Below are 22,742 nucleotides of genomic sequence, written 5' to 3' on the forward strand. Positions count from 1 at the left end.
GTTGGATTCAATCCCTAGCCCAAGAGTTTCCATATGGCACAGGTGTGGCTATAAATAAATAAATAAATAAAATACCTGGACTCCAGTGTAGGTTTAGAGTCTCTCCAAATCAATCTCATATTTAACAGTTTTGGAGGGGAAAGGTACTAATTTTCCAAGATCTGCGTCCTTATCTCCCACATTGGTGCCATATGAACTTCATGCTTGTATTATCCTATGTACATTTCTCCAGCACATTCAGGCTCATGAAAATGGCATATTCATTCAGGGAAGCACCCCCACTGCAATCCCCATCACCCCAACACAGCATGGGCCACTTCAACTTCTTTCTGCTTTTTAATGACCGGAGTCCTGCCTCAATAACAGAGACCACTTAGGAACTTGACATCCTCAGTAGGCTTTGTCTTGGACTTCCTGAAGAATCATGGTTCAGGCTTTATCAACATGTTATCTAGTGACAGGTAACTGGCAGCCTGCCCCCACCCCCCACAAGTTCCTCCTTACCTCTGTCTTAGTTATGTGAGACTTGGGGGCTAATTTATTCTTAGAAGCACAGGCCTAGTGAGGAGGTGAGTGCTGAGCTCAGGAGCCAGCCCCATCTTGCTGGCCATCCTCACATCTTGACAGCCCAAGTTAATTCCTGGTATTAGTAGTCCCACCAATTCTGTCCCAAGTTCCAGGGTGCAGGTGTCTCTATGATATTCTCTTCATCTCAAGGTTCCCTAGCACTGCCCATCCTGTTTTTTTTTGTTGTTGTTGTTGTTGTTGTTGTTGTTGTCTTTTTGCCTTTTCTAGGGCTGCTCCCACGGCATATGGAGATTCCCAGGCTAGGGGTCTAATTGGAGCTGCAGCTTCTGGCCTACACCAGAGCCATAGCCACGCAGGATCCAAGCCACGTCTGTGACCTACACCACAGCTCACGGCAACGCCGGATCCCTAACCCACTGAGCAAGGCCAGGGATCAAGCCCACAACTTCATGGTCCCTAGTCGGATTCGTTAACCACTGAGCCACGACGGGAACTCCCGATCCTGTTCTTTGAAGACTTGATTCATGGAATGCTTCTGTTAATTTGTGTGACGTGTTCAACTCTCTCTTGAACTCTAGGGCTTATTTAAGCAGAGAGATTATTTCATTTCTTCAAAATCCTTTTTAAAGTCTTAGTCTTGGAGTTCCTGGTGGCTCAATGGGTTAAGGATCTAGCATTGTCACTGCTGTGGCACAAGCCACTGCTGCAGTGTGGGTTTGATCTTTGGGCTGGGAACTTCTGCAGATACAACCAAAAAGGAAAAAAAAAGTCTTAGGTTAAAACTCTACAGAGACTCCCAAGTTTTCTGCCTTGTATCTTAAAAATGCTGGCATACCTCCAGTTTGACCAATTTCTGATTCCAGCATATGGTTATACTAATGACCATTCAGTGAAGCTAAAACCTCAAAATTTATGGCTACTTCATGTCCTATTGGGAATTATCAACTAGAAATATTGGGAGTTCCTGCTGTGGCACAGTAGGTTAAGGATCTGGTGTTGTCTCTGAAGCAGCTTGGGTTGCTGCTGAGGCTGCAGGTGGGTTTGATCCCCCACCTGCCGCAGTAGGTTAAGGATCCAGTGCTGCTGCAGTTGTGACATAAGTCATGGCTTCAGCTTGGATTCAGTCCCTGGCCCAGGAACTTCCATAAGCTGTGGGTGCAGCAAAAATAAATAAATAAATAAAATGTCTCTTTCCTTAGAATTTTTAGTAGGAGATGGAACAGTACTTCACCTTTTAAAAATGCTCTGTCGATGACCAAATTTTTAAAGGGAACAGAGGGACTTTCTGAATTTGTCCCCACTCTGTTTCATTGTCACTTTACTCAGAAGTCCCTAAGAATTGTGAATTCATTCTAATCTCATCTTGCTGACAATAGTAAATTTTAGGGAAAAATTTGAACTTCAATTTACTTCTAACAAGGCAATAAGTTAAAGGCTCAGAACTCTCAGTGACAGTCATCAGCCGAAAGTTTGTCAATAGTTCTTTTTATTTTCTACTTGACATTATAAAATATCAGACATTATCTACTCCAATAAACTGTTTTTCCTCAAGTTGCTTTTAAAGTCCACATGTAAAAAGTCTTCCTTGCTGCTCTTCTGCTCTAAGAAAGGTGGACCAATAGGGTTGTGAGTAGGCTGGCAGAAGGGTCTGTTTGGCAATCCAGCTTCTCAAATCAGACTTTAACCCCCAGGGAGAAGTGCATCTTGGTCCACTGGGATTCGTGAAGGGTGAGCCAAGTTCCAGACAGCCTTTCAGAATCAGCTCCTCTTCTGGGAATTACCTTAAGCAAATAGGAAGGGATAGCAGATGCCTAGCATCAAAGTTGCCTGGTGCCTGCCCTTCAATAAAATTAAAACATAGGGCTGGGTCCAGGGAATACAAGGGTTTGGGGAGTTGGGACTTCAAGTTCAGCCATGTGAGATCATGTTAAGTCAGACCTTAAATATCCAGGGACACTTTCATTAAATAGGGAACTATTTTAGATCTTGAGTAAGGCAATGATGGGCAAGAAGGAGTCATTTGGAAACACTGGCCTAACAGTAATTAGGAAAATTTAACTTGTGATAGGGGATGTTGATGTTAACTAAATATCGAGGTGCCTGTTGACTTTCCTAGTCTCTTGGTCCTGGGTCCTGGTTTATAAGGTATAAACAGAAGTGGTGGCCCTTAAAAATGTGTCAAAACATCCTCCAGTGTTCTCCTTCATGATGACCTTGAAGGGAACAAGTTCTAAACGATGAGGATAGAGGAAGACAGACTGACTCACATCTGATTTTATATGAGAAGTAAATCTGTTTTGGGGGGGGAGTTTTTTGTTATTGCACCATAGCTTAACAAACCCTTTTTCAATAATGAAGAAGAAAGAATTTGAATCAGGGAGTGATACTGCAGTCATGGGAGCCTGAGATGATAAAGGTACAGGCTAGACTAAAAATTCAGAGAATTCATGTGAATTATAAGAGGTATTTTAAATAGAACTTGGTAAGTCAAAAGGTCATTAATTCAGATAAATATTTATTGAGCACCTATTATTTGCAAGGCACTGTGTGATACAAAGACATGAAATCACGTTTCCAAGTGCTTACAATCTAGTTGAGGAGATAATAAGTGTATATAAATTATAAAACAAACCTTATGGAATAATGGAAAAGAGAACAGGCTTTGAAGGTATACCAGTATTGAAGACCTGCCTTCATCTTTTATTAGCTGTCACCTTGGGCAAGTTATTAAACCCCTCTAAACTTCTGTTTGCTCATCTGCAAAAATGTGGGTAGTGACAGTATCTACTTCAGAGGGTTGGTGAGAGGACCAAATAATCTACTACTTGCAAAACTCTCAGCTGAGTACTCACCCCATAATGAGTGCTCAATAAATGCGAGCTATTAGTGGTAGTAGTAGTAGTAGAGATCTAGAAGCTGGGACACAACAGAACAAGGTCAGTGCCCAAAAAATCTCCAAGAGAGAGGGACTAACAGCTATAAAAAACGAACTGTTCTGGAAAAAACAGTGAAGCTCTGCCCTAGGTCTGCCTTTACCCTCCTGTTGCAGTCTCCAATTATTTAAAGTGCAGTGGTACCTGGGGCCTCGGACAGGAGGTGTGTCTGGGGATCACCTCCTAATGTTTATCCCTGTTGTTGACAAACCTCTGCAAAATATCGACTCTATTTAAAGTCACATCCTAATTTCTGGCATCCCACATCAGTTCGACAACACAGTGGGTAGGAAGCATTCATTCAAGCACTGTGGTAGCAGAGGCAGGAAAGGACAGTGGTAGCCAGAATAGGGAGGATGATCAGGTGATCAGGTGGGTTAAGACGGGGAAGACCTATCTTAAGTTTTCACAGAGGTCCCTGGACTCCAGCTTTAGCTCAACTCAGTCTATTCCCTGTTTGGCATAGCGTCGCTGATGTTGAATAACTGATGATTTAGAACTGAAAACTTTCCCACACACACTGCACTCAAAGGGCTTCTCCCCTGTGTGAACTCTCTGATGTCTTGTAAGCCGGCACCTCTGGCTAAAGGCTTTCCCACATTCACTGCATTCGTATGGCTTGTCTCCAGTGTGAATCTTCTGATGCTGAGTAAGTGATGAGCGGTCAAAGAAAGCTTTCCCACACTCACTGCACTGATAGCGAGGCTCTCCAGCGTGGGCTTTCTGATGTCTGTTCAGAGATGAGACACCATAGAAGGCTTTCCCACACTCATTACATTCATAAGGCTTCCTGCCCGTATGGATTAGCTGATGTCGAGTAAGAATACTTTTCTGGCTGAAAGCTTTCCCACACTGATTACACTCATAAGGACTTTCTCCAGTATGAATTCTCTGGTGTCGAGTAAGGGATGAGCGGTCAAAGAAGGCTTTTCCACACTCGTTGCATTTAAAGGGCTTCTCTCCAGTATGAATTCGCTGATGTACAGTTAGGGACGAACGGTCGAAAAAGGCTTTCCCACAGGCATTGCACTCGTAGGGGCTTTCCCCAGTGTGGGACATTAGATGTCTACTGAGACTGCTCCTGTGACTGAAGGCTTTTCCACACTCGGGACAGTCATAGGGTTTCTCTCCAGTGTGAGTCCTCTGATGGCGGATAAGGGAGGAATGGTCGAAAAAGGTCTTCCCACAGTCTCTGCATTCCTGGTCCCTCTCTTTCGTGACAATTTTCTTGGGAGGAGTGGCCCCATGCCACAAGTTTTCCCCCTGGAAAAGGGATTTCTTGAAGGCTTCCACCACAGGGCTTTTCTTCTTTGTTCCCAAGCTACCCTCCAGTGCATGAACTTTGAGTTTAGGAGACACAGGATCTTTTCTTTCAAGCTTTCCCCTCAATGTTCCTTCTGATTTTTCTTCTTCTGAAGCACCCTGGATCTCAGGCTTGGTCTTCCAGTCTGGAATGGACAGAAAACACAGATACAGTTTCTTTCTTGGGCTAGGAAATGTTACAGCAGAAAGGAGAGACACTATGAAAAATCTAAAAAAGCAATGTACAGTCACAGCATTGCTTGCTCCCACAGTCTTCCATTCTAGAGAGAAACCAGGACTTGGGACTAAAGCAGAGATAGTGGAAATCTCAGAAAAGAGGAGAATTTCCATCAGGAACATGGCCAGATTAATTAGGAGAGTTGGCTAAGTCGAGGGGATGGTGAGGAAGAAGAATAGCAAAGTGTGAATGGGCAATGTGACAGGTCTGAGAAAGTAAACATTTGGTGAATAAGGGTGAAAAATAAAGTGTACAGAACAAAAATGAAATCTGGTGGGTGATAGAATATAAGCAATGAAGCAGATCTGAATTTGAGAAAAAGGCGATACCCACAGCTCCCTCCCTCACACACCCAAATAACAACCACAAAACAAAACAAAACTCTGCCCTGCCTGGTTCATACTTAGTTACCTAGATAGACATTCTCTGCACATTCTTTCCCCTCAGATCCATGAAGCTCCTCTATCCAAGGCTCATCCCCTCTCTTCAACTGAAAAATTACATCAGGTCCAGGAACTGGAAGTCCTGCTCATGGGGAAAAAAAACAAGCCAGGTAGTTATATGTGATGTAAACACACAATTCCAAAGCTAATACCAGCCTCTAAGAGAGAAAATGCAAAAGGCAAAAAGTGCACCCTAGAAATACAGAGGACAAAAGTAATGCAAGGAATGCAGTAACCTCTGAATGGAGGTGAAGATGGAGGTCCTAAAAAGGGACAAGTAGCATTTGGTCAGAGAACTGATAGAATCCATTTGAATTAATGTGTTTATTCTTCGTGATTAAGTGAATGGGATGCTCCTAGCTTTAGCAGTGGTAAGATGAGGGGAAGAGTCCTTACCTCAGGGAAGAGAAGAATGAAAAAAGATCACCTTGAATAGAATGTGTAATGAGGGTGCCCACTTTTGTTTGTTTACCCTTTAGTACAACTGTCTTTAAGTGGATCATGCTCATTGCAGGAAAACTAGAGGCACGTACAAGTAGAGAGAAAAATCATCTTTCATACTTTGTATTATTATTTTTTCTTTTCATTCACTTTAATACTGAAAGGTACCTATAGAAACATTTTGTTAAGGAGTCCCCTTCACAGCTCAGTGGTTAATGAACCAGACTAGGATCCATGAGGATGTGGGTTCAATCCCTGGCCTCACTCAGTGGGTTAAGGATCCAGAGTTGCTGTGAGCTGTGGTGTAGGCCGACGGCTGCAACTCCTGTTTGACCTCTAGCCTGGGAACCTCTATATACTGCAGGTGTGGCCCTAAAAAGTGGGAAAAAAAAAAAAGAGAGAGAGAGAGAGAAAGAAAGAAACATTTTGTCAAAAACTGGATGATGACAAATATATCTCAACATTTGAAAAAAATATATTGGAGCACATTATTTGGAAAATAACTAAGACTACCCCATCTAAAATCATTTCTAGGAGTTACCACTGTGGCTGTGGCACAGCAGAAATGAATCCGACCAGGAGCCATACGTTTGAGGGTTTGATCCCTGGCCTCTCTCAGTGGGTTAAGGATCTGGCATTGCTGTGAGCTGTGGTGTAGGTTGCAGACATGGCTTGGACCTGGCATTGTTGTGGCTATGGCGTAGGCCTGAAGCTACAGCTCTGATTCGACCCCTAGCCTGGGAACCTCCATATGCTGCGGGTGCAGCCCTAAAACGCAAAACAAAACAAAACAAAACAAAAACAAAAAATCACTTCTATTTGATTTATTTTGACATCTACAAGTAGATCATTCCTAAATCCATCATGATTACCTATATATAAAATAACTGTCACTCCTGTCATTTTTACTTACAAACTATCATTTTGGGTAGAAAACTCTCAATTAAAAAAACCCAAAAAAACAAATAAGCGAAAATGCCAAATAACTGGATAATGAAATAATGCTGAATTTTAAACTTGATTTTTTCACATAATATATTTAAAATTATTTTAATCAGCACAGATCTACCTCACCATTTTAATGCCTACATGATATTATACTATAAGGAATAACATAATTTATTAAATTAATCTCTTGCTGACAGACATTTCAGACTTTTTTTTTCTTTTTTTTTTTTAGTTTTGTCTTCTTAGGGATGCATCTGCGGCATGTGGAGGTTCCCAGGCTAGGGGGTGAATTGGAGCTGCAGCTGCCAGTCTACACCACAGCCACAGCAACTCAGGATCTGAGCTACATCTGGGACCTACACCACAATTCACTGCAATGCCTGATCCTTAACCCACTGAGCCAGGCCAGGGATCGAACCTGGGTCCTCATGGATACTAGTCAGGTTCGTTAACCACTGAGTCACGATGGGAACTCCTGACTATTTTTAATGTTTCGTTTTGGCTTTTTTTTTTTTTTTTTTTTTTTTTTGGTTGTACTTGCAGCATGTGAAAATTCCTGGACCAGGAATCAAACCTGTACCATGCAAGTACCCTGAGCCACAGCAGTGCAAAGCTGGATCCTTAATCTACCAAGCCACCAGGGAAGTCCTTAATGTTTGATTATACAAACAATGGTATAATGAATATCTGTGTATACCATAGACTTCTATTTTATTACTTCCTTAGGACAAATTTCTAGAAGTGAATCTGTCCATTTTTGGTTACATTTAAAAAATAGATCACCGCCTAGAAATAGTCTTAAGGTTTAAACTTCCCTTGCAATGAGCCCTCCAACTTGGGAAAGAGAGGTACTTTCTTGTTGGGCCCAAGGACCATCTATCCAGTTGTATGCTGACTCTCTGTTGACACAATGACCACCTCCCCATGGTTTCCTGTCTCTGACCTTAGGAATTCACTCTCTTTTTTTTTTGAGCTAACTAATAACACTTTATTTTATCTTTTTTTGTTTGTTTGTTTTTTTTTTTTTTTTTTTTTCCCACTGTACAGCAAGGGGGTCAGGTCATCCTTAGATGTATACATTGCAGTTACAGTTTTTTCCCCCACCCTTTCTTCTGTTGCGGCATGAGTATCTAGACATAGTTCTCAATGCTATTCAGCAGGATCTCCTTATAAATCTATTCTAGGTTGTGTCTGATAAGCCCAAGCTCCCGATCCCTCCCACTCCCTTTTATTTTTTTTTATTTTTTATTTTTTTTTGGCTGCCTCATAGCATATGGAGTTCCTGGGCCAGGGATCAGATCCAAATCACAGTTTTGATCTATGCCACAGCTGCCTCAACACCAGATCCTTAACACACTGAGCCAGGCTACTGTGTCCCATTGATTCTGTGTCCCATCCAGGGCTCCAGAGATGCCACAGAACCCAATGCGCCACAGTGGGAACTCCAGGAATTCAATTTCCTCCCAATATTCCATCCTGCCAAAGCCTGTGACAAAGGCTCAACAGCCTCCCTTAATGTTCCATGAACATTCTATTCCATTTTCCATATTTGACCTATTTAAACTAATTCAGGTGGTGTTATTTTGCTTTTGTTTGGTTGTTTGTTTTGTTTGTTTTGTGGCCGTGCCAGTGATATGCAGAAGTTCCCAGGTCAGGGATCAAACCCAAACCACAACAGCGACCTGTGCCAATGTGGCAGCAATGCTGAATCCTTAACCCACTATGCCACCAGGGAACGCCCTAGCTTGCTTTTCCTACCTACCTTGCATATGAAATCTGCAATGTGACTCCTTTTACTGCTACCTGCTGCTGATTTTAAGTCTATTATGAAGCTGCGCACACCCAGCCTCTTATTCTGGAAGCTTCTGAGAGGTTTTCCTTACTCACAGGAGCCCAACTTTACTTCTCAAAATTCCTCATATCGGTGGTGGCTCTTAAGTCTTTGGTAAGTGCCTTCTGTGGGCATCTTTTTAAGACTGTCCTTAAGATAAGTATTCAAAATGAAACACATCTCTAGTGACCTACTCTGAGGTACAACCTTATAATCTCATCCCCACACTACCCTCTTTTTAAAGGGGAACCCTTCTTTACGGCTCCTCTGCTTCTCCAAGGAGAAGTTCTTCCTCAACAAGATGACTCCTTGCAGCCCCCTTACTGCTCTGATGGAGCTAAGTTACTCTGGAGCTGGGGGAGGGTCTGGGCATGCGTAACAGTCTCTCCTGCTTGCCCTGCTCCTGCTGGAGAGCGGCTCGTTGGGGGAGGCTCCCCTGCTTCACTCCTCCTGGCCCAGGGGAGTGGGGGCCAGGTTGCTGGGCCAAGCTACTGGGTAAGGGGGCCTGTGGTTGGCCAGCCTGCCTGCAGATGAGGGAGCAAGCCTGTCCCAGGCTGGGGTTTGCGATCAAGAAACCTACAGTCGCTGTACGGCTGAGCCACATCCCCTGCCCTTCTGTCTCATCTTTCAGGGTCTCAGACTCAGGTGGGCAGAGAAGAGGTGTCAGTATACTAGGCTCTCAACCCCACATCAACACGGTACAGAGTCAGCGTCTGCTCCTTGTGGGAAGCACTCCTTACCCAACGAGACAATGCTCTTATAGTTCTCCAGCATCACCTCTTTGTAGAGGTCCCTCTGAATAGGAATCAGATGCCTCCACTCTTCATCTGTGAAAACCACGGCAACGTCCTCGAATGTCACTGTGTCCTGGAAATACAATCACAAGCTCCCTTATTCATAACTCTTTTTTTTACACAGGGCAGACAAAACCGTCATAATGACAACAGGCTGGAGTTAAAGGAGGGAGTGGGAAAAAATGGTTTTGACAAAGTAGGGCTTTGAAGCATTTGGGGAAAGTGCCATAATCCCCCTGAAGCATGAAGTTCTTGGTTACGACCTCGCCACCTTCCTAGCCAAGCCTCTAAATAGCAAAGGCTCTTATTTCAGACATAGATAAAACTGACAAGAATAGAACACAGACCTCCAGTGTACCCTTCACACAGCTTCCCCGAAGGTTAGTTAACATTTTCCACACAGGCTTTACCTTTCTGTCTCTCTCAGTATATCCACATTTGCCTACCTTTTTCCTGAACTTCTCCAGAGCAATATGCAAACATGATGTCTCTTTACTCATAAATGTTTCAGTGTATATTCTATAAAAACAAGGATATTCTCTTGTATAATCAGTGTAATTGTAAAAAATCAAGATAGCATTGATACTATATTATCTAATCTACAACCTTAGTAAAATTTCACCAATTATCTAATTGTCTTGGTGGTTTTTTGCTTTTTTTTTTTTTTTTTTTTTTTTTTCTTTTTTAGGGCCGCACCCGCAGCATATGGAGGTTCCCAGGCTAGGGGTCGAATTGGGGCTGTAGCCACCAGCCTACACCACAGCCACAGCAAGGCCAGATCTGAGACCACAGCCCGTGGCAATGCTGGATCCTTAACCCACTGAGCAAGGCCAGGGATGGAATTCACAACCTCATGATTACTAGTCAATTTGTTTCCACTAAGTGACAATGGGAACTCCGCCTTTGTGTTTTTACAAATCCTTCAAATAATGGTGTTGATTAGATCATATTTGTGCTCTCTCATTTCACTCTGATGTTCTGTGATTCTGTAAGGTCGCATCTTTATCCCCAACCCCTAAATTCCAGAGTGTCTGCAGAAATTCTAAGCCAGAGCATGGAATTCAAAACTCTCTGCCCTTGGGACAGAAGGGGGTAAGCCACGTCTCAACACAAAATTCTCTTCAGGACCCTTTCTAACTCACTGAGGTGCTTTACAGTATGTCACATTCCTCATCTAGCCCACACTCCCTGGACTATGGGAACCTCTTTTCAGGCCATATGTGGATTTATGAAAAGGAAGTGAGAATCAGAAACAGCCCGCTGTTCCCCAAACCTTCCCATCACAGCAGTACCATCAGTTTTTAGTCAAACTCACTCAGAGTGATGTCCACAGGGGCTGTGTGCCTGGTGACAAGGCTAGTGGGGTCCTATTCAAGAAAAGTCACTGAAAGATACCACAAGTCAAAAGGGGAAGGAAATACTTCCTACAGAGTCCCCCCTCCACCAGCTTGGGTTTGATCAGAGAAGCTCCAATATAAAATGACAATCTGGAGACGAATGGAATATTTCAGAAACACAAAAGTCCACCTCACCTGGCATCTGGCAGATGGGGACACAGCAGCCATTCCCTCCTGTGTGCTCTCCTTGCAGAGAAGAGCAGAGTCCTAATGAGGCAGAGGTGTGGGATGAGAAAGAAGGTATGAAAAAGATCAGTCTTGTGTGGCAGTTTTGTGACCCATGAAGTAAGAGATCTCCACATGCCAGTGAGTTATGTGCCCAGCCTCATTCTCAGTACCCTTCAAAACGGGAAGGCAAAGAAAGCAAGGCCAAGAGCAGACCCATCCCATCCTAGAATGAGAGCAAAAGGCCAGGGACACTGCTATTCAGAACACAATATGGTGCTTGTTTTTGATTTTATTTACTTTATTTTTTGCCTTTTAGGGTCACAACCACGGCATATGGAAGTTCCCAGGCTAGAGGTCGAATTGGAGCTATAGCTGCCGGCCTACACCACAGCCACAGTAATGTGGAACCTGAGCTGCGTCTGCAACCTACACTACAGCTCATGACAACGCCAGATCCCCAACCCACTGAGCAAGGCCAGGATCGAACCTGCATCCTCATGGATACTAGTCAGATTCATTTCCATTGGGCCACAATAGGACCTCCCTTGTTTATGATTTTAGAGGCAAAGTTCTCTTCCTGGCTGTCAAAACATATTGAGGCTCATACTATCTTTATCAATTCACAATCATAAGTTCCTGTTGTGGCTCAGGAGGTTACAAACCCAACCAGTATCCATGAGGACATGGATTTAATTCCTGGCCTTGCTCAGTAGTTTAAGAATCCAGCATTGTAAAGAGCTATGGTGTAGGTCGCAGGTACAGCTCAGATCCTGCATGGCTGTGGCTGTGGCTGTGGCTGGCAGCTGCAGCTTTGATTCGATCCCTGGCCTGGGAACCTCCATATGCCACCAGTGCGGCCCTAAAAAGCAAACAAAACAAAACCTGAAATTCAATTTTGCTTAGAATGATTTTTATTTATTTTTTATTTTTATTTTATTTTATTTATTTATTTATTTATTTTTTTGTCTTATTGCCATTTTCTTGGGCCGCTCCTGCGGCATGTGGAGGTTCCCAGGCTAGGGGTCGAATCGGAGCTGTTGCCACCAGCCTACGCCAGAGCCACAGCAACACGGGATCCAACCCGTCTGCGACCTACACCATAGCTCATGGCAACGCGGGATCCTTAACCCACTAAGCAAGGCCAGGGATCGAACCCACAACCTCATGGTTCCCAGTCAGATTCGTTAACTACTGAGCCATGACGGAAACTCCTTAGAATGATTTTTAGACAAAAAGCATAAGAAATTTTATAAATGGCTACACAGAGAAGTTCTGTCAAGGGAATACCCATAGTCTCTTCCAAACAAGAAAGCCCCAATCACAGCAACACCTCATGCTGAAGGAGCAGTCCTTGGACAGCCACAGTTTGTTCGACATGACCCTGATTTTTAGACAAAAAGCATAAGAAATTTTATAAATGGCTATACAGAGAAGTTCTGTCAAGGGAATACCCATAGTCTCTTCCAAACAAGAATGCCCCAATCACAGCAACACCTCATGCTGAAGGAGCAGTACTTGGGCAGCCACAGTTTGTTCGACATGACCCTGCATCACACTCCTACACTACAGCTTAGTCACGTGGATTAAGCCACAGGTGGGCACTGCACAGGCTGACCAGTGGACTGACATGGGAAGATGACTTCCATCCTCAGGATCGTGAACTAAGAAACGTCAGAACAACTAATGTGTGAGCATATCGTGAGGGACAGAAGCAGCCACAAGGGTCAGGGGAGCCAATGTTACCCAGAAGCAGAACCCATGAGTATGTGGGAGGCACGAGGCAAAGAACAAGATATAACAGACTAAACACAGGCTTCACATTGGTGGTGAAGCACTAAAGCAAAGACCCAAGAATTCCTGGCCCTGAAGGCCCTCAGTTCACCTAGCATCACTCCAGACTACAATCTGCATGTTGACCAGCCTTATTCTTAGATTTCCATAAGACTCTAACCCCCTAGGTTTTGTGTGAATTTTTTTAAATCACTAAACTCCCTTTATTTAACTGAGTAAATCACAGCTTCTCAATCAAGAGTCTAAATACGACACAGTCAAATCGAGCATCTGGAGGGTTCATGAGTGGGGCATGAAGAGTGTCTGCTCCTGGGAAGGAGGAGGAAAAGGTCTGTCTGTGGCTCACTGATTACCGTTCTGCAGTCAAGGGATGTATTCACTGATCCTTGTTAGTCATCCAGGCATCTATCCAACCAAATATTTATATCAAAGCAAAAAACCATATGACATGGTCCTTGCCTTCTAAAAGCTTACAGACTACCACATAGCACAAACAAGTAATCAAGTTAATTTTTTACTACCGGATGGATAACTGTTCTAAAGAGATGTGCACAACAAACTATGAGAGCACATCAGAGGCTTGCCTAACCCAGGCTGGAGTGAGGGAGAAACACTGCAGGTTGCTTTGCAGAAGTGGAACTTGAGATAAGTTTTGATTTTGGGGAGGTAGTAGAACATTCTAGGCACAAAAAACTTCAGGTTTTCCCAAAATTAGGAGGAGGGTGTTCACAGGGAATGGATTAACAGCTATCATGAGTTTAGATGGAGCTGTCTGGGTTGGGGCAGTGCTGTGGGGAACGATGGTGTTGAGACTAGCTGGATCAAGGAGAACTCTGCATGGTCCTAGTCCAACTGGTATGGGGATCACAGGATTTATGCATGGAAAGGTCATCACCAAATCTGTGTTTTAGAAAGATGAGTGCAATTTGTATCAAGGGCCTTAAAATGCATACTTTTTGACTCAGCAATTCCCTCCTAAGAGTTTTTCCTAAAGAAATAAGTGAGAACACATGCAAAGCTTTTTAATAATCATCATTAACACTAACCTTTATTCAGTGCTATGTGAAGCAACCTCCTAAGTATCATCTCATTTATTCCTTACAATACAGAAAAATTTGAAATATCTATAGGATATTTCTATAGATTTGATTAAATAACTTATGGTCCAATCCATACATACAATGGAATACCGCAGATATTATCATGTTAATATGATAATAGCATTATCACACAAAAATATTATTTTATGATATATTCATAACAGCTAGCATTTATTGAACTTTTGCTGCTTCCAGGTACTGTGCTAAGTACACTTTATAAGAATAGTTTAATTCCATTCTCATAAATCAATAAAATAGGTACTGTTTCACAGATCAGGAAATTCAGGCTTTGTAGGAGGCTGAGGCAGAATGTGAACCCAGGTCTGGCTAGAAGTTTTTAACCTCTATGCTATAATGATTTATTTCATGAAAAGATAACCACATAGATGACGGGTAGGCTATGAAATCCAAAAACATTTCCAAGCAAGTAGGGAAACTTGAGGTATGACTAAAGTGGTATCACAAATTACTGGGGGAAAGTTCACTAGTGATCAACAGCAAACAACTTACATGTTCATCAACAGGATAAAATGTGATTTTTATATGTGTGTGCATGTGGGAATATTATGCATTAAGATGAACTAGAGACTCATGTAATATAAATTTCAAAAATATAGTGAGCAAAAATAAAAATGTTATAGGACGCTTATTGTGCAATAGTTTTGTAAAATTTAAAAAGTGACAAATCATATCTATAAAAATCTGAGACAGTAAGCATCAAACTGAATACCTCTGGGAGGGGAGGGAAATAGGACTGGGGAGAGATAACTAGGAGATTTCAACTATGTAATGTTTTGTTTTCGGAAAAAAAAAAAAACTAAAGAAAAAAACCAAATAAATTCATATAATATTAAGTGAAGAATGAACACTTTTTTTTTTTTTTTTTGCCTGTGCCCACAGCATGTGGTAGTTCCCAAGCCAGGGACTGAACCCATGCCACAGCAGTAACCAGAGCCACAGCAGTGACAACACCAGATCCTTAACCAGCTCAGCCACCAGGAACTCCAAGAATAAGCACTTTTAAAATTATGTATTTGTGCATGCATACATGTGCAAAAAAAAATTGGAAGAACATATGTTAAAATGTAAATGGAATTTGAGTGATGGTGTTACAAATGATTTTTATTTCTTACAATTTCTTTTTTTTTTTTTTTTTTTTGTCTTTTTTGCCATTTCTTGGGCCGCTTCCGCGGCATATGGAGGTTCCCAGGCTAGGGGTCTAATAGGAGCCGTAGCCACCAGCCTACGCCAGAGCCACAGCAACTCGGGATCCGAGCCGCGTCTGCAACCTACACCACAGCTCACGGCAACGCTGGATCGTTAACCCACTGAGCAAGGGCAGGGATCGAACCTGCAACCTCATGGTTCCTAGTCGGATTCGTCAACCACTGCGCCACAACGGGAACTCCTCTTACAATTTCTTATACTGATTTTTTTTTTTAACAAGAGTGTGTGTTGGCATTGGTGTACAGAGCAAAAAACAGAAAGAAAGGAAAGGTGGTATGCAGAAAGTTACAGCAGATCTGAAACTGCCATTCTTAGGAATGTCTACTTGCAAGGTTGGCCTTGGGTGGGGCCTGGGAATTTTGATTTTAAGAGGGTTTCCTAATGGTTCACCCTTGTTTTTCTTAGAATGGGCCATGATGTCTAAACTATTGTGCAAACACTATGGTTTATGCTGAAGACTTGCTGTTCTGCTAGAAGGCCTGGAATTCTGGTATGTGTTAGGCAGAGGGTGCCTATGGGACCAGCCCTCACTAAAAAACTTGGGCTCTGAATCTAATGAGCTTCCTTGGGCTGACACTTCACACACGTTCTGCTGTATTTTTGTTGCCAGAAGAGGATGTGTCTGTGTGACCCCGTCGTGGCAGGAAGAGAGCAAAGGGAAGACTTCGCACAGATTTTTCCAGACTCCACCTATCTCTTCCTCTTATGATGTGGCTGTGTATCCCTGCAAGATTGCTGTCATCATCTTAGCCACAGGTACAACTACAGGCTGAGTCCTGAGTCCTAAAGAGAGGTGATCTTGAGCACCCTGACACAGGTGGCCACACTCTGGGTAGCTCTGGCAGAATGGGATTAGAGTAGTGGGTAGGCCAGTGAGGAGACTGCTACACTTATTTAAGAAATAATGGGAGTTCCCATTGTGGCTCAGTAGTAATAAACCTAACCAGTATCCATGAGGATTCGATCCCTAGCCCTTGTCAGTGGGTTAAGGATCTGGCATTACCATGAGCTGTGGTGTAGGCTGCAGACGTGGCTCGGATGGGATCTGGTGTGGCTGTGGCTTGGGAACTTCCATATGCCGCCACCCCCTCCCCCAAAAAAAAGAAATGATGAATTACTGAATGAAAGTAGTGGCAGCAGAAATGGAGAGAAGCAAATTACCACTGAGATATTAAGAATAGAAACAGACTGACTGGAAATGGAGGCTGAAGGTGACGGGAGAGGCAAGGATGACTGCCAGGGCACTGATCTGAGTAATGTGTGAATAATGGTACCATTCATGGAGATGAGGAATGGAAAAGTCATTTTGGAGGGAAAGCTAAGAAATACAGTTTTAGACATTGAGGATTTGAGCTGTTCTCACATCTTTGGATAGGAAAACATCAGATGACTCTGGCTCCCACTGGCCAAGTCGTTAAAATTATTGCTACGGGAAGTCATTTGAATTCTGAAAAACCCAGAGTTTCATATACAAAATAGAAAAATCTATGTATTTTTAAAATGGTTATAATACAAAGAAGGCAGTGTTAAGTACTTTGGTTTTTTCTATTAATGGTATGACTATTCATAAGGTATATATGTATCCTTGAGATATACAGCTGTATCCACTCATATAAGCATGAAAAAAGAAAGCGAGGAAAGAAGGATAAGCCAAGTAGACCCAGAAACAGGAACTCTGTACCCGAAACAAGAAGGACTAATCAGCAATGGGACCAGATAGAAAGAACAACGGCTCCTCATAATGAACAAACCTCAGATTCTAAAGAGGCAAAGTAATGGTACAGACTTCCTCCCTTAAGAGACGAGCTCTCCATCCATGAGGACATAGGTTTGATCCCTGGCCTTGCTCAGTGGGTTAAGGATCCGGCATTGCCGTGAGCTCTGGTGTAGGTCGCAGACTCGGCTCAGATCCAGCGTTGCTTTGGCTGTGGTGTAGGCAGGCAGCTACAGCTCTGATTCGACCCCTAGCCTGGGAACCTCTGCATGTCAAGGGTGTGCCCCCCCTCCAAAAAAAAATGAGCCCTCCAGGTGTTCCTGCTGTGGTGCAGCAGGATTGGTGACGTCTCTGCAGCACCAGGACCCAGATTCGATCACCGACCCAACAGTGGGTCAAGGACATGGCATTGCCACAGCTGTGGTGTAGGTCAAAACTGTGGCTCGGATCTGATCCCTGGCCCAGGAACTCCATATGGCACAGGGCAGCCAAAAAAAGAAAAAAAAAAAAAGGGAGATGAGCCCTCCAGCTGTCTTTATTAATTATAAGATACTAATAATGTAAAGCTAAGTTTCCAAAAGTGCCAAAAGACCAGATCAGTATTTATTTATCAGACAATTGGTTAACACTGGCAAAGCGAACTTTAAAAGAATATTACCCTTGAGGGTGAACACCGGTTTGCAAAAACTAAAATCTATGTGAAAGATAAAAATTCAAACAAACAAGCAAAAACAAAAAACAAAACAAAACAAAAAAAAAAACACCAACCAAACAAAAAAAACCCTCACTGGAAAAACAAGAGTGGTGTAACTGTAAAAAATGAATCTTAACCTGAGGAGACATTGGGGTTTGAAACTTGCCTGGAGGCAGAGTGATAAATGCACAAATAGAAACAAATACATCTCATCAGTTGGCAACCTGAGTTTGCAGTTTGTGTTGTCTAAGACACTATGTATTCTTATCCTTGTTGGTCTTTTAAGATTCCTCCATCCCCAGGAGGGTCTCAAAATATTACCCTTGGGTCCCCAGAGGATATTAAAATTAGTATTTAGAGATATAGGAGAGTGTAGGAGTACAGGCTCTGGCAGACTGCCTGAAATCAAAGTCCAGCACTGCCTCTTCCTATCTGTGGGACTCTAAGCAAAATTTTTAACCTCTCAGTTTGCCCATCTATAACACTAATGAAATAATGAAAGTATGTATTTCATACGGTTATTGAAATGCTTAAACAGGGTAATACGTGTGAGGCATTTAGAATAATATGCTAAGTAAGTGTTAGCATTAGCTAAAAAGTCATGTTATAATCCCAGGAAAGTAGAAATAGTGAAAAAATAATTACACTGTGTTGTCCCTGTTTTAGGGTAGGTTTAAGTGTAAGTTTAGCCATGATACTGGGATCAAAATATTTGTATATGTTGTCTAAAGCATTAGAGCTTTTTGCACAAATCAGCTGAACTACAGCTGAAATTGTAGTTGAATCTGCCCTATGTTTAAATGCTTAAAGACATTTTAAAAAGTTTATTAGATTATGACTTTAATACATTGAGCATTAAACAAATTACACATGGAGGTGAGCAGCAACACTCCCTAGCCATTAAACAGCCAGCCAATAATCCCAAGGCGCTCATCGCCCACGGGCTCTCTGCCAGGCTGACTTCATCCCCCACTAGGTTTAGACTCCACCAGCAGTCACTCCAGTAAGCTCTCCAGGGTACTCAAGACTCTTCAAATTCACAGGGAATCACTGGCAGCAAAGGGTCATCTCCACTTCTGTTTTCTCTCCCCCTATTCCTGGATCTCAGAGAATTTCTGGAGAAAGTGCTCTTCCAATTCTTATTCTATATCTTCAAGTGCTTACCTGGAAGGCTTTTTACTATCTCCATCTTAGCTACACAGCTATTCCAAACCTCCAGGCTGCCATTCAATTTCAGCAGAACTCTTTTACGACACTGACGCTTTGCAAGCATGAGTTCCAGGACTGTGTAGTAGAAAGCATCCCCAGGCCTGGATTATTGACAGTGAAGCCTCTAGCAAGTTACTTAAGCTAACAGTTGACACTCTCCTCTCCCCCACTGTTTAGTACCTACTTCATAGAGCAGTTATAAATAGTAAATGAGACAATGAATGTAAAGCATATATCTTACAGTCTGTTCAATAAATGAGAGCCCCTTTCTTTCTTCTTTTTTATTAGGGCCATAGGTGTGGCATATGGATGTTCCCAGGGCAGGGGTTGAATCGGAGCTGCAACTGCTGGCCTATGCCACAGCCACAGCAATGCCAGATCCAAGCCATATCTGCAACCTGCAACATAGCTACTGGCAATGCTGGATCTTTAACCCACTGAGTGAGGCCAGGGATCAAATCTGCATCCTCATGGATGCTAGTCAGGTTCGTTTCTGCTGAGCCACAATGGGAACACCAAAGCTCCTTTCCTTTCTACTGCCCAACATCAGACCATCTGTCCACCATTCAACCAATATTTCCAAGTACCTGTTATATGCTAGGCAGGTGTGAAGTCAACAAAACAGAAACGTCTTGTTTCCAGCATTTTGCCTTAGTGTCCTACATCTGTGTTGAACTTACTTTCTCACTATTGTTTTCGCTCAGAATCTGCTCCCTGCATAACCCACTCTTTCTTTTTCCAGCATCTCCAATCTCTCCAGTAGCTTCTTCCATATCTTTAAACAGATACAATCCTCCTCAATGTAAAACTCTCTTCACTAAATCCCATGGCCTTCCTCTAGCAAAACTGTTCTCCTTTAGGTTCTCCTTTCATGATCAAACTTCCACATACCTCCTGACTCCATATCACCACATGGTATTCTCAAATCCATTATTCTTCTCTTTCCACCCCTCACACACCTGAAATTGCTTGCTTGAAAAACTGTCAATGCATTTCTTAATTTATTTATTTTTTTTTTTGTCTTTTGTCTTTGTTGTTGTTGTTGTTGTTATTGTTGCTATTTCTTGGGCCGCTCCCGCGGCATATGGAGGTTCCCAGGCTAGGGGTTGAATCGGAGCTGTAGCCACCGGCCTACGCCAGAGCCACAGCAACGCGGGATCCGAGCCGCGTCTGCAACCTACACCACAGCTCACGGCAACGCCGGATCATTAACCCACTGAGCAAGGGCAGGGATCGAACCCGCAACCTCATGGTTCCTAGTCGGATTCGTTAACCACTGCGCCACGACGGGAACTCCCTCAATGCATTTCTGAGCTGTTATTCTAATAGTCCTTTTCTCCTTATATCTCTGCAGCTTTTGGGCTGGTTTGACAAGTTTATGCTTCTTGTAAACAGATATTGTAGCTGCTATGATACTACATTGGCCTTACTTGCTTCTACCACTAAGCCTGCATCTCTGTGACTCTTTTTTTTCCCAGTCTTGCCCTGGAAACATGGGTGCTGCCCAAGGCTCAGTCTGTGTACAGTGTTCTTCGTGCTATTCCACAGAAAGTCCATCCACACCTGGTGCTCCATTTTCTACCTCTACAAAAATGGTTCTCCAGTCTAGTCCCAATCCCTCTTCCTAACTCATCCTGCATTTCCAAATGACTAAGAATTTTTTTTTTCTTTTTCAGCTGCACAGGTGGCATAAGGAAGTTCCCCAGCCAGGAATGGAATGTAAGTTGCAACTTTGACCTAGGCCACAGCTGCAGCAACGCTGAATTCTTAACCCACTATGCACCCAGCCCCTCCAGGCTGGGATGGAACCCGTCACAGAAAAAACACTGGATCATTAACCCACTGCACCACAGCAGGAACTCCCCAAATGACTAAGAATTTTGAATAGGCATTCTGTCGGCACCTTAAAACCATTTTCCCCTACACAATCCCCAACATCAACTCCTAGTAACTGTACCAAAGTTTTATTCCTGTCACTCCCCATTCGGTCCTATACAATCCACCGTGTCTTATCCTGATCGTCTGTGCCCTGAACCCCGACCCCAGTGTATTTTTCTCCACCATTGTCTTCCACTATTCCACGACACTTCACTCTTACAAAATCTTTTCCTTCTCAAATCTGCCTAATGTTTTGTTTCTTCTTTTATATATATATATATATTTTTTTCACATTAATTCCTATCTCTCCCATGAAGGCTCCCGGTCACTCGTGAGGAGGCCTAGGGTAGGGGGCTAAACCGGACAATCTGAGGCGCTTTCTGGGAAAGAGGGAGCGACTGAACTGAGTAGCACCCTGGATTTAGTGTCAATTCCACCCACGTTTATTAAGCACCCCTTATGGGAAGAAGGTGGGAGGAGCGGAAGAAGGCTCCAAACTTCCAACCTGAAAGCAGGGGTCTGACATATAGTGGGTGTACGCTGAAAGGCTACTGATAACAGTGCCCATACCCCACGGAACACACGCACACACAGAGATGGGGGCACAACTTTCCATCCACACCTGTCTGAGCGCAGACGCACGCACACACACACACATACATTCTGCAGGCTGGCTCCGCCCGCGTCACGCGTTCTACTCCCTCAGCACCTCCCCCAAGACCTCAACGTCCCCTTCTCTCAGCTGCTGCGCTCACTCGGCTCCTTGAAGACACACACCCTTAGCCCTCACCTCCGGCACACAGTGCTGGGGACCCAGGAAGACGGCGCCTCTCAAGTCAGGAAACCAGTGCGCCTGCGCAGAGAGTTCTGACGTCTGCGCTCCCAACCAAGGCTCAGCCTCTGAGGACTCCATTTCCCAGAAGTCTCAGCGGTGGCGCGCTTTAATATGACATCTAAAGATCTGCGCAAGCGTACCTTTCAAAGAAAAAGAGTTGGCGACGCAGAGAGAGTTCCGACCGGGCAGTAACCGCAGCCAGGAGAATGGGCTCTCGTGGATACTTGGGAGGCTTAGTAGTCAGCTTGGAAGTACTGCCTAAGTGTGCTGTCATGTCCCTCCTATCCTACGATGGGAGAGCTGACCTAAGGAAATGTAGCTCTCTCAGCCTTGGGACTCGTCCCTACTCCTAGTTTTCACCCTCCGGAAAGATTGAGAACGACTTAGAATCTTTTGGCCCTCGGAAGGGGCTTCTTTCTGTTTCAGCTTGTTTGCTTTATGGAATTTGGTAAAATTTGTGCAGGAGAGACGCAGAGTTTGGACTGAGCCTGAGGCTGGATGTGTGCACATTTTTGTGCCGAAAGAAGAGCCCAGAATGGAGTTCCCGTCGTGGCACAGTGGTTAACGAATCCGACTAGGAACCATGAGGTTGTGGGTTCTATCCCTCACCTTGCTCAGTGGTTTAAGGATCCGGCGTTGCCGTGAGCTGTGATGTAGGCCGCGTCTGCGGCTCGGATCCCGCGTGGCTGTGGCTGTGGCGTAGACCGGCGGCTACAGCTCTGATTCAACCCCTAGCCTGGGAGCCTCCATATGCCGCAGGAAGCGGCCCTAGAAACGGCAAAAAGACTGATCAGGGGGTCCAACTCGACGCTTTCAGCGCACACAAATTGTCTTCTTTGGTGCTACTGGAAGGACCCTCCTTGGAGACCTCGCAGGGATTCTTAACCGAGGCTGCACGCCAGAATCACCTGAAGAGCTTTGACATATTGATGCCTGGGGCCCACTCTGAGGAATGAGTTTGAAGCGATCTGCAGGCGATCCTAATGTGCAGCTAAAACTTAAGAATCAGTGATCTATAGCCTCAGGGAAGATTTGAGATTACACAGAGAATGTGATAAATACTTTTCCGGAACAAGTCAACACTTGCACTCAAAAAAACCTAAATTGCCTCCCACAGACAAGGTGCTGTTACAGCACAAATAAGACAGTTACTGCCCCAAGGAAAATCATGGTCCAGGGGAAAAGTCAGAATGTGACATCTTTGCAACACAAATGAACAAGACAGAAGCTGCATGGCCTTATATGATCTAGCATTGAGAATCAGTTGTGTC

General features: G+C 43.7%; 1 protein-coding gene across 6 annotated transcripts; it reads right to left on the reverse strand.

Annotated features, from left to right (window-relative positions):
- On the reverse strand, positions 1,997 to 21,541 carry ZNF2 (zinc finger protein 2). 6 transcript variants are annotated; one of them, XM_013991837.2, is made up of 7 exons: positions 21,427 to 21,468; positions 10,991 to 11,062; positions 10,774 to 10,842; positions 9,905 to 9,977; positions 9,405 to 9,531; positions 5,413 to 5,526; positions 1,997 to 4,909 (listed from the first exon to the last, which is right to left on the reverse strand). In XM_013991837.2, exons 4-7 carry the CDS (start codon positions 9,956 to 9,958, stop codon positions 3,903 to 3,905), a joined length of 1,302 nt encoding a protein of 433 aa, XP_013847291.1. In that variant the 5' UTR covers positions 9,959 to 9,977; positions 10,774 to 10,842; positions 10,991 to 11,062; positions 21,427 to 21,468; the 3' UTR covers positions 1,997 to 3,902. The 6 variants fall into 6 exon arrangements, with proteins under 6 accessions (XP_013847291.1, XP_005658652.1, XP_020942736.1 ...); XM_005658595.3 differs by having other exon boundaries at positions 10,774 to 10,825; positions 21,427 to 21,463; XM_021087077.1 differs by lacking the exon at positions 10,774 to 10,842 and having other exon boundaries at positions 21,427 to 21,491.

The sequence above is a fragment of the Sus scrofa genome, chromosome 3 (genome assembly GCF_000003025.6).
Source record: "Sus scrofa isolate TJ Tabasco breed Duroc chromosome 3, Sscrofa11.1, whole genome shotgun sequence".
Lineage (NCBI taxonomy): Eukaryota > Metazoa > Chordata > Mammalia > Artiodactyla > Suidae > Sus > Sus scrofa.